We start from the raw sequence: 12,359 nt of genomic DNA on the forward strand, positions 1-12,359 counted from the left end.
TTCATTCTGGGTCCGAATCTGAATCCGAATTCGAATCGGATTCTGAATCCGATTCTGAATCAGAGTCTGAGTCTAAGTCTGGGTTTGGTCTGGTTCGGTTCGGTTTTCGGTTTTCGGCTTTATGTTTTCGGGTTCCCATTTTCATCCCAATATCAGAGGCTTTCTGAAGAGCAGCAGTCTTCCCCTCAAAAGAATCGATGCCTGCTCAAATGTACTCGTAATCGTACAATAGCAACACAAACAGGCAGGGCAAGTACATTGATAATGAACCGAGAATTGTACTTTTATTCTTCTACATTTGTATTTTGTATTTACCATTACACAATGGACCCAGTAGAATCAACATCAACATCGACTTTGACTTATTCCTTTTCTTTGGCCAACTTTTTGCGGTTAAGATTTGCGTTCCGTTTTCGGTTTTTGATGTTGCTTTGTTGTAGGTCAGTTACTGGGGCAGGTTTGCATTGTTTGCCGGTCTTGCCTTTATTATTATGCCCCTTGCCCCTGTGTTTTCGCTTCATTGTCAAATGATTTGCAATTGGCCATAAATTCATCAGGCAGTCGAGCCCACATATCGGCTTTGTTTGCATTATACATTTTTAATGGGTTAGTAGCTCGCTTCAAGTGTTCGATGACTTGGCAGGAAATAAGACAAAGAAGTTTCAAGAATTATATTAAAGAAATGTAGAACTGCTTATAGTGGAGAACATATAAATAATATACTATTTTAAATGTATTTAAGTTATTTAGTAATCAAATATTATCATTTTTTTTGTTGTAATGTTTTGGACCTATAAATCTGTTTTTTATAAGAAAATGGTTTAATATCGAAATTAAAAAAAGCTTAAACTGGGCGTAGTCAGGAAGTAAAATCCTGGGCAAAATATGCTACACAAAATTTGGTCAAAAAATGTCACTTTAAAATGCGTAAAATAAATTTAATCTATTGTTTTTTGTACTAAAAGAGTAAAGCAAATTCGTATTATAATAAATCAGTTACGAAAATGTTAAACGCTTAAATTTATGTGGCCAAATATAAAACAAAATATTTTTTTGTTGGATTTTAGGACAAGAACTTCTTTATAATAATTCGGTACCATAAAAAAGTTCATTAATCGACATCCACATGCATTGCATGGCAGTGAGTAGTGTTAAGCAGCCGAGAACTGGAATCCAATCACTTTGCGTTGCTGAAAGTCGAACAAAACAAACCCGAGATTTACTCATGGGCAAGCCAAAAAAAGCGAAATACCAGAGCTAGCAAAAAACGCATTAATCGAGGGGAGGGTAAATTAAAAGGGGGCCAAAGTGGGGCACATGGAGGAATCCTAAGACAATGCCGGAGGACGGACCAGCACATGTGGTGCATAGGTGGATACGTGAGCGGATGCCAAACCGCATCAAAGTTTCGAGATACCGAGGGTAAGGTGCATCGTTTCCAGTTGCCAACTGCAGTGCACTTGCTTAATAAATTTTTCCATCTGCCGACTGCCTGCCTACACTCATAGAAATTTTTACCTAAATACTAGAAAAGTCGCCCTAAAACCGAGGTCGCCCTAAAACTACGGAAAATTTTCTTATTATACGGGTGGCTAGCCCTAAATATACGAAAAATCGCCATGGAAAATATTTTTTAGGGTTAGTTTTTTCAAAAAGGCAAATTTTCCCTGTTTTTTAGGGCGAATTTTTATGAGTCGCCTCCAAAAGTAATTCCTTCTTTTTAGGGCGAAATCGCCCTAAAACGTAGAACAAAATAGCAAAAAAATGTTCTGAAATTGCCCTAAAAACAAGGAAGAGTCAAACGAAATTTTAAGACGCAGTTAATGGATACATTTGTAATGCATGTGTGTATGTGTGTGTGGTTGACAGGTCAAAACAAGTGAATGTGTGTGTATATTAGGGCGGACCTTTTTCTTCTTCTTTGCTACTTTTCGTCCGTTGCAGTGGCAAGGGTGTGGGTAGAAAGAGTTGCATTGTCTAGCCTTTGACACAATTTTTCGGACGCTTGGAAGTGAATGACGTGTTTTTGAGTAACTATTTGATTGTGAGAAAGTAAAAAAATGGAAACGGTATTAAAGGACTTGGGAGGCGATGCTTTCTCTGGAATTTTTTCTGGTAAGTGCATACATATATAAATGTGCAATTTGAATATCAATAAGTTATTGAATTTACATATCTGTAACAAAGGAAAATGCAGCTGAAACTTTAAAAAATTTGAGTGGAAGCAGCTACGAGGAGAAATTCCTGTTTAAATAGTCGGTCCAGAAGCGGAAGTTTTGGAAGTGTGGCAGAACAAAGTAAGATCATTAATAAGAGTATACATATATGTATGTGTATATGTAAATAATGCTTGAGTTAAAAAGATGATGCAACAGAATACACACATACATATGTATATATTTACAAGAAATCTGTATTTATGCACCGGACAAACCGCATTCACAAGTGCATATGCCAAAACAACGCCCAAATTTCTATTGCGACATTTCGTCAGTGCTCGAAATTTGCTTTTGCTGCTTCTTTTTTTTCTAGGAGTATCAGCAAACGCAATCGCAGGCTAAATGAAAATTGTGTGTGTTGGTTGTGCATTTTTATATTAATTTCTAACAATTTTTTCTTTTTTTTTTTTTAGATCGAGAACGCTTTTCAGATCCAGCTTTCGCAAACCACTTTTCGGACTTATTAAAAGCAGGAGTAAGGAAGCAACAGGAAATAAACCTGCTCAAATTTTTGATAAGCTCTGAAGGTAAGTGCTTCTCTTTTTTTCTATTATCATATAATAATTAGACTGTTTTCATTTAATAGAGATACAATCAACTTTAAATTGGCTTGCGATCCATTCAGTGTTGGTGCCGACAGCAAGAACAAACAAGAAAGGAAGCTAGCTTCGGCCAGCCGAAGCTTATATACCCTTGCAGATCATTCCTATTAATTAACAAATCGCAAAAATGTTCAATTTTCTAATATTTCTCATTAATTTTCCGATCGTTCCTATGGCAGCTATATGATATAGTCGTCCGATTTTGATCAAATTAAAATTGAAATTCGAAAATATTTAAAAAGAGTCATATCCTAGAGTAGAAGATAATACAATAAAAACCAAAGAAGCTAGAATTTATTTCCTATTACTTTTCCATTAATTTTCCGATCGTTCCTATGGCAGCTATATGATATAGTCGTCCGATTTTGATTAAATTAAAATTGAATTTCGGAAATATTTAAAAAGTGTCATATCCTAGAGTAGAAGATAATACAATAAAATCCAAAGAAGCTAGAATTTATTTCCTATTACTTTTCCATTAGTTTTCCGATCGTTCCTATGGCAGCTATATGATATAGTAGTCCGATTTTTTAAATAATTAATTCGAAATTCAGATATATTTAAAAAATAACATCCCCAAAAGTAGAAGGTAATATTTCAAAAAACACCGAAGCTAGAATTTTTTAAAGTTTTTTTTTCCGATTGTTCCTATGGGAGCTATAAGATATAGTTGTCCGATCCGGTCGGCTCCGACATATATACTACCTGCAATAGAAAGAAGACTTTTGGGAAAGTTTCATCCTGATAGCTCAAAAACTGAGAGACTAGTTTGCGTAGAAACAGACAGACGGACAGACGGACAGACGGACAGACGGACGGACAGACGGACAGACGGACAGACGGACAGACGGACAGACGGACAGACGGACAGACGGACATGGCTAGATCGACTCGTCTTGTGATGCTGATCAAGAATATATATACTTTATGGGGTCGGAAACGTCTCCTTCACTGCGTTGCAAACTTCTGACTGAAATCATAATACCCTCTGCAAGGGTATAAAAAGGACGCCGGGAGCAAGAACGCGAAGTACACCATTGCAGACTCGGGAAGCCGTTTCTTTTAAAGTTATTTATTATTTATTATTTTTAAACCCGATATAATCCATTTAGCAATAAGAATAGGAGAGTATGTAAATTTGTATAACTATAAATCGTGTAAATATACTTGTAGTTAATGTAAATAACAACAAACAAAAATATAAAAACAAAAAAAAAATATATTGAAATTGTATTTTTATTTATGAAAAATGGCCGTGAAATTTTGGGGAGCATTTTGCATGTTCTAGGGCAATTCACCTATAAATCCAGAGAAAATGCCCTAGATTTATGAAAATCTGCCTTTAGTTTTAGGATATTTTTCCTTATTTCCAGGGCAATTCGCCTATAAGTCCAAAAAAATCGCCCTGGATTTAAAGGAAACTGCCTTTAGTTTAAGGGTCTCATTTCTTATTTTTAGGGCAATTACCTTTGAAAATAGAAAAATCGCTCTAGATCTACGAAAAATCGACCTAAATGTATGACAAATTCACCCGTATTTTTAGGGCAATTTGCCCTAATTTTGTTGCCTAGTCGCCATTGACCCCCGTTTTAGGGCGATTTTCCTTGTTTTTAGGGCGATTTTACCGGAAAATTTCTATGAGTGTACACAATTATTCGTCAGCTACCTTGGCGAACCCATTAGGTTAATAAGAAGCGCTGCACAAGACGCAGAGAGACTACACCGATATATATATGTATAAATAGGTATATATATATTTTATGTATAGCTGGGCCCCAAAAAAAAAAAAGAGACGAGGAAACCAGCAAAAACTATGCGCGTGAGACGCGCTCTAACGGCGAAAACGCCGCAAACACTAAGGCCCCTGGGTCCCAGGACTGGATCCCTGGACTGGGGGCCCCAACCCAGTCCCCCCATATCATCGGCCATGTTTAAAGCTCGAAATTTATACGAGAAATTCCTCTAGAGTTCGGGCGCTGCGCGGAAAAGCGGCAACGTCGCTTGCCATAAACCCAAAAGGCGACATTTTTATGGCAGTGTTCAGGCGCAGCGCGGATCGATAAAGCGCCAGAGCGGGACGGCACTACGGCGGCACTGCTCTCGCGGCCCGTTGATTGGCTCAGAGCTGTGCGCAAAATCCAACCCAGCCAGCGCTCACGGCACACAGATACTGCACACAGGCAAGCGGGCGCGTTTATTTGATTTATTAGCAGGGCCGTCGCAGCTCTGTTCGTCTCGCTCTGGCGCAGGGCGTATGGGCTCTGGCCAAATGCCAGGGCACACATACAGACACAGATAGAAATACCAGTTTTTCCAGCCACCCTGTCTGGCGGACCGAGCGACCGACCGCGTTTACCGCCTGCCAGAGCCGCCAGCGGCAGACCGTCTCTCATTCGACTCTCGCATTCGCCGTCGTCAGCACACGCGCACGCAACACGCAACACGGCACTACGGCAGCAACACCAGCAGCACGGCAGCAACATCAGGCACGCCAGCAGCAACTCGGCTGTTCGTTGTCTCGAAATCGGTTTCGTATCGTCTCTCGTATCGTTTCGCCTCGCATTCGGTTCGTGTGCCTCGTCATCAGCCGAAAAAAGCAAAAGAAAAAAATACAAACGATATTTTCATAGCCAAGGGAAAAAGCAGCGTAGAACGCACCTCGAACAGGTTTCGCCGTCGTCCGGAGAAACAGAAAGGTGCTCAATTCCGCCCAGTGTGGAGGTATTTTTTCGGTGTTCCCGCTTCTGACGAAAATATATAAAAAATACAGCAACAACATAAAACAACACAACACAACTTTCTGAGGCACTTTCGCGTCGGGTTTTTGACAACAATTTTCAAGTGTTTTGGGCCGCCTCTTGTTTGTTCGCAAATATCTGAAATATCTGTGTGACTGTGTGGAAAAAACAACTCAACGCAAAAGCCAAAAAATTTTTGATACGCGAAATAAAAACGAAACAAAAAATTTGTTATGCAATTTTAAGCGAGAGCAGCTACAAACTATTTAGCCAAAATCAAAAATCACAAGTGCAACATGGTTTCCCACAAAATGTTCAAAATGTCTAACTAAAGAAAAAGCTAAACTAAGCCTAAACGAAAGAGTAACTGCGATTAAGAGCGAGTTTCAAGGAGCAACTTCAACGAGATCATCAACTTCATCGGTCTAGAGAAAACTGGAAGCAATCCCCGCAAGATGCTGACCATGGAATCGGATATGAAGGGCAGCCTGCTGCATGCCACCATGCCGCCGCATCACACGAGTGCCGCGCTCCACGGCCATGCGGCCTCCCCGTACTCCGCCTTGGCTCCCCTGATGAACCTGGGCCAGTCGCACCTGACCCACTCACAGCTGAGCCACCACAACCACCACCACCACCACATGAGCGCCCACATCGCGGCCAGCCAGAGTCCCAATCCGCTCAGCTCGCTGCAATCCTCGATGGCCAACACCTTGAACGGCAGCCAGGTGGGTCAGCAGCAGCAGCAGCAGCAGCAGAGCTCCCCGCTGCACAGCTCCAGCGAACTGAGTCCCACCCAGAGCAGCATCGGCAGCCACCACATGACCTCGCCGGTCAGCCACCAGCAGCACACGCAGCAGCAGCAGCAGCAGCACTCCCAGCAGCAACACCTGGCCGCCGGATCCGCTTTGAGCAGCCTGACGGGCGGCGGATCCGCCAACAACAACAACAACAGCGCCACGGCCAACAAGAACCAACAGCACGCGGATCGGGTGAAGCGGCCCATGAATGCGTTCATGGTTTGGTCGCGGGGCCAGCGGCGGAAGATGGCCTCGGACAACCCGAAGATGCACAACTCGGAGATCTCGAAGCGACTGGGCGCCCAGTGGAAGGACCTCTCGGAGTCGGAGAAGCGTCCGTTCATCGACGAGGCCAAGCGGCTGCGGGCGGTGCACATGAAGGAGCATCCGGACTACAAGTACCGGCCGCGTCGCAAGACCAAAACGCTGACCAAGACCAAGGAGAAGTACCCGATGGGCGGGCTGATGCCGGGCCAGGGAGTGGGCGGCGGCGGTGGGGCGCCGGGTGAGCCGGTGACGCCGACGCGAGTGCAGGGTCAGCCGGGCCAGAATCAGTCGCTCAACGGCAGCGGAGGCAGTGCAGCGGCGGCGGCGGCGGCAGCAGCGGCAGCGGCGCAGCAGGCGCGCCAGGATATGTACCAGATGAACGCGCCCAATGGATACATGCCCAACGGGTACATGATGCACGCGGATCCGGCTGGGGCGGCCGCCTACCAGACCTCCTACATGGGCCAGCACTACGCGGCGCAGCGGTACGACATGGGGCACATGTACAACAACGGGTATGCGATGTACCAGACGGTGTCGGGCGGTCAGACCTCGCCGTATGGCGGCAGTTTGCAGCAGCCGGGATCGCCGTCCCCGTACGGAGGCAGCAGTCTGCAGCAGCCGGGCAGTCCAACGCCCTATGGAGGTGGAGGAGGAGCAGGCGGCGGTGGCCAGGTGTCCTGCCAGAGCCACAGCCCCAGCGACTCGAGCATCAAGTCGGAACCCGTGTCGCCCAGTCCCAGTGCCATAGCGCTCAACAACAACAACAATATCAACAACAACCACATCATGAAGCGGGAATACAGCTCGGCGGCAGCGGCGGCGGCGGCAGCAGCAGCGGCAGCAGCCGCCGGCGGCGGGGAGCTGAATCACCTGATGAACATGTACCATCTGCCCGACGAGCAGCGCCACCTGCTGCACTACCAGACTGACTCGCCCGACCTGCAGCAGCAGCACCAGGCGATGCAACAGCAACAGCAGCAGCAGCACCTCCCGCAGCAACACCTCCCGCAGCAGCACCAACAGATCCCGCAGCAACACCAGACGATGCAGCAGCAGCAGCAGCAACACCACCTGCAGCACCAGCAATCGCTGCGGGCGATGGCGCCGCTGGCACACATGTGAGAAATGGCCAGCGCCTATGGAGCAGGAGGCTCCAGTGTGAGCGTATCGCCCCCACTGCCGCCGTACATGCCGACGGCCCCACAGCAGCAGCAGCAACAACAGCAGCAGCAGCAACAGTTGCTCAACGGACGGCCTAGTCCGACGGCATCGGGGTCGTCGGGCGGCCGCTCCTCGGCGCATTCCAGTGGCCATACCGCCGCGCATTCACCCGCCTTGGCAGCCGCCTACCAGCTGACCCCCTCTGCTGCCGCCACCCCCTCCGCCTCTGCTGCTGCTGCGGCGGCGGCGACTGCAGCTGCTGTTGCTGCTGCCGCCGCGGCTGGCAGCTCCTTTGCCGCCTCGGCCAGCATGCTGGACATGCAGCAGCAACATCTCGAGGAGCAGCAGCAGCACCACCATCTGCACTACCAGCAGCAGCAGCAACAGCAACACTACCAGCAGCAGCAGCAGCAACATCTCCCGCAGCAGCAGCAGCAGCAACACCAGCTGTACCATCACTATCATCCCGGCCACGAGGCAGCGGTGGCCGCCAGTGCTGCTGGCCTCTTGGATATATCCACATTGTAAATTATTGAAAATATTAACTAAAAGCCCTAGGATACGCACACCCACACCTAAAGACCCCAAATCCCACAACCCACACACACAGAGACAATTTTAGCCTTAGTTCTTAAGCAGGTTTAATTCGAAATTGCAGAGTAACACACACACGCATATATAAATAAATGAATAGGGTTAATATTTAGTCATTTAAATGAAGCATACGCACTGTTGTACCACAATGGGAAGATGACAACCAACTCACTTGCATTCCATACTGTTCTGCTTCGATTTCCCTTGATTTTCCGCTTGCTGCATAGCTAAAACAATTGTGTGATACAAATAAATTGTTGCCACTTACTGGGACAACAAATCGTTTGATTTAGCATTTCATTTTCACCCACTTTTTGCTGTACAAAACATTCTCAGACATTAAATGTGCGTTCGACAGAAGATAGATGAAGGAGCAACAGAGATGCGCGGAATCCAAGGAGGAAGTTTAGTAGGAGTAAAAACGATGAAAATATTTCAGAAAAGCAAAGAAAAATGTCGAAAAACATTCTATTTTATAAATTCTCTTATGCATTAAGTAATTATAATTATTATCTATTATATAAACAATTTAATTATTAATTATGCTTACAAATACCAGACAAGACAACCATAATTAATTGTAATAAAGCGAAAAACAAAATTATTATTATTATTAAAAGCATAAATCGAAACGAAGGCAAGCATCTACTGCATAATACAAAAACACAACCGAAAAATGTTAGTAAACCTAAAGCAAATTTAGTAAAAACAAACCAAGAAGCGTGCAAAACGTGATTGTGAAACATGGAGCGAGGCAGAGAAAACAAACAAATTCAACAAAAACATTGCCAAGCACCTGGAAGTAATAAAAACAAAATCCACAAAAAATCCACAAAAAAACAAATAAAAGAAAAATCTTTACAAAAATTTAAAATTTTTATTTTACTTTTTGCCGTCGGCTAAAATGGGAAAAGCGATGCCAGTCGAGGATCCGTGAATTTTGCAAACTGAGTAGATATGCAGGTTTAACAATCTGCCAGCTGCTTTATATTCCAGTTTTGTTTTATGGCTCCCCTCAATGTTAAGTGGGATGCGTAGTTCCTAAGACAAAGGCGATTAGAGTAGTAAAACTCAAATGAAATTCACGCATTGTCAACATAAATAAGGTGTTTGTGGATATCATTAAACAAACCTTGACAAATTAGAACAAAACGTGAAACGAGATTCCCATAAAAATGTTTTTTATTTTTTATTACTACAAATTAATTTTTTCAGCTGCAGTATAGCAATTATTTAGAGACTTCATGCCAATCGCAAGCTGTAATCTATCATTTCAATATTTATTTAGTTGCATTTTGTCAATGATTAACTGCAATTTTCGTGACCGGAAAGCGAAGCTTTGTAGCCGACACCGTCCGAAACTAATTCTACTGATCGTGCATCAAGGTTATAACACAATTATTAGGAATTTTGATAATATGCACGCTGATATATGTGACTTTTCGGAGCGGCTCACCAGACCCAGTTTGTCCAATCACTCGATCGGCGGTGAATGGGCCTACAAACCCCATAATATCCGCTTAATATGGCTAATTTATGCTGGCCAGACCATCACATCTGGCCCACGCGCTATGCCGACATTTCAAAAAGCTCATAAAAAATTATGATATGTATTATTAATGAAAATTGCAAATTCAGAGCGACAGGGCCCCAGAAAACAAACAAAACGGCGAGCAACAACCACTTTGGCTACAAAACAATTTATTTATTATGTGCAAACATTATACACTGTTTACTACATTTTTTTTGTCATTCGAAAGCTGCTGATTATTATAATTTCGGTAAATGCTTTGGCTTAAAACGAAAGCTGCCGCGGAATTTCAATTAATATATTTCCAATTTTTCAGCACCTTTCCCCTGGTTGCCTCCATTATTCCGACTTTGCAATCAATTAGTGGGCAACGATTTTTAATTATAAAATTTTACATCTAAATTATTTTCCGCTTCGAATGCTTAACCCCTGCCCCCGGTTGATTGAAAATGTTTAACCCTTTCCTTCGGCCTTAAAATGTCCATTTTATTTTCCCGTGCTCGAAATAGTTCGCATACATAAAAAACGAGCCTCGATTTGCATTTGTCGCAATTTTCATAATATTCACAGATTTTTCTGTGGGCCTCTGCTTATCTTTGATTTCGGAGGCCTGTTTATTTGTGTTGAAATGCGAGATTGCCGAGCGGCATGTTCGAGATACATGCATAATTTTGTGCTTTTTTTTACTCTTTCGGTTGTGTGAAACAAATGTAAAACGTAAAAATTTATTAATGCCATATGGGTGTCATTTGAGCTAAGCTGCTGCAGATACAATCTAGCTAAAAATGCGACTTCGTTTGACATGCAAATCGTCATGGAGGAGAGATCGTTTCAGTCAGTAGCGCCTGATATTTGATTTGGATTTATTTCGAATACTATTTACTTTGTTCTCTTGTCAGCCAGCTGTGTTTGCTTACTTTTAATTAGCTTAAAAAATTGTTCTGCGTTCTATGTTCTGTTTTATTTTAATGTTATTTCTCCAACTAATTTTTTGTGGCGCTGTCATTTGTTGCAATCAGTGAGAAAATTAAACGAAATCCCGATGACAACATTTTTATTGCCGTTCGCTTGCCATTAAAATTAAGAGCTAATCACACGTTTAACAAGATTTTGTTTTGTGTTTGTTTTTGTTGCTGGTTTCAGGCTTCGATCAGTTTTTTTTTCGTTTTCGGTTGGCTTTATAGTGGAGACAGGTGCTTGGCTTTATTTTTTGGCTGCAGCTGAGTCAGCAATCGACGATCGTGAGAGTTTTTCGTTGGGCTTTGTTTTGGCTCTTTTGATTTAGTTCATTAATTGGCCATAATAGTTTCGTTTTATAACTGGTTGACAGACTTGCCCAGAGTTGACCGCCTTTAATTTGATTTATTAATTAAATTTAAACAGTAAACATCGAGATTGAATAATTTGTTTGTTCGACTTCTAACTTGGTTATTCTTCGGAACTTTGCCCAAGTTTTCCTGTGCGGGATTTTCTAATCTGATACATCCAACCCATCCAGATTTACTCTCTCTTTCTTTCAACCCTTCAATTGTCCCAACAAAAGCCCGGCGAATGCCAACAGAGACGGCCACTGGGATGCAAAGATAGATAGATAGAGTTGAACAACTAATTAAACTTGAACAATGGCGAAAAGTTGGCAAACAAATGTCATTACTTCGACTTCAGTCTGGGCAGTAAGTAGTATAGTGGATTTTGAGTGGTTCGTGTTTTCGTTTTGGGCTGGCTGACACATTTTCGGGAATGTAGGTTAACCGAGTGAGACATGCTACGAAATCGAGTTGATTCGTAAGCCTAAAACTGTAACCAATTCGGAGACGGGCCTGTTTTTACAATTTTTACTTCTCGTTTTCGAGATGCGAGTACATAAACAAATCGGATTAGTTGACAAAAATCCAATTAGCTGTGGGCCCCAAACCAAAACGGTTAACAATTTTCAACTGACGGCGGAGGAAAAAATAAGTCGAGCATTTGATGGATGTGTGGCAGGCGTAAGAATTTATAGGCCGGTGATTTGATCGATAGGCCCGATGATTTACGAGGCAGGTACCTCGGATAAATGGTACAGGTAAATGTCCGGGGGTACCACACATACTCCATATACACATGCAAATTCTCAGACTGCCTGGCGACCCCGGAGATAAGCTGACGACCCGTCCACCTGCACCTGAAAGTGGGAAAACCCAAAACAACTGGCAGGTCGCAGAAGTACATACCTGAGTCCGGATAATGAACCTCTAAAATCCACGCCTCGCAAATCCTCGAGCGGATGCTCGGATCCGCATCCTCGTTTTTGGGCAATAAAGGGCTAAACACACAGGGCCCGACAATAAGTCCCTATAGATCGCCGTGCATATTATCATAATCACCAATAAAACCCTAGTCGCAAACTAATCCACTGCAACCCATTGCGGGCCCTCGACGGTTGCATTCAGGGATTTGTGCTC

At 43.4% G+C, this 12,359-nt stretch overlaps 1 protein-coding gene across 1 annotated transcript; it reads left to right on the top strand.

Annotated features, from left to right (window-relative positions):
* The first annotated feature begins 5,205 nt into the window (after positions 1 to 5,205).
* SoxN (SRY-box transcription factor soxNeuro) lies at positions 5,206 to 9,258 on the top strand. Its single transcript, XM_017159673.3, is given in 1 exon segment — positions 5,206 to 9,258. A coding segment is annotated over 1 exon segment (2,304 nt). The 5' UTR covers positions 5,206 to 6,014; the 3' UTR covers positions 8,319 to 9,258.
* The last annotated feature ends 3,101 nt before the right edge of the window (positions 9,259 to 12,359 follow it).

Source organism: Drosophila takahashii, chromosome 2L, assembly GCF_030179915.1.
Source record: "Drosophila takahashii strain IR98-3 E-12201 chromosome 2L, DtakHiC1v2, whole genome shotgun sequence".
Taxonomy (NCBI): Eukaryota; Metazoa; Arthropoda; class Insecta; order Diptera; family Drosophilidae; genus Drosophila; species Drosophila takahashii.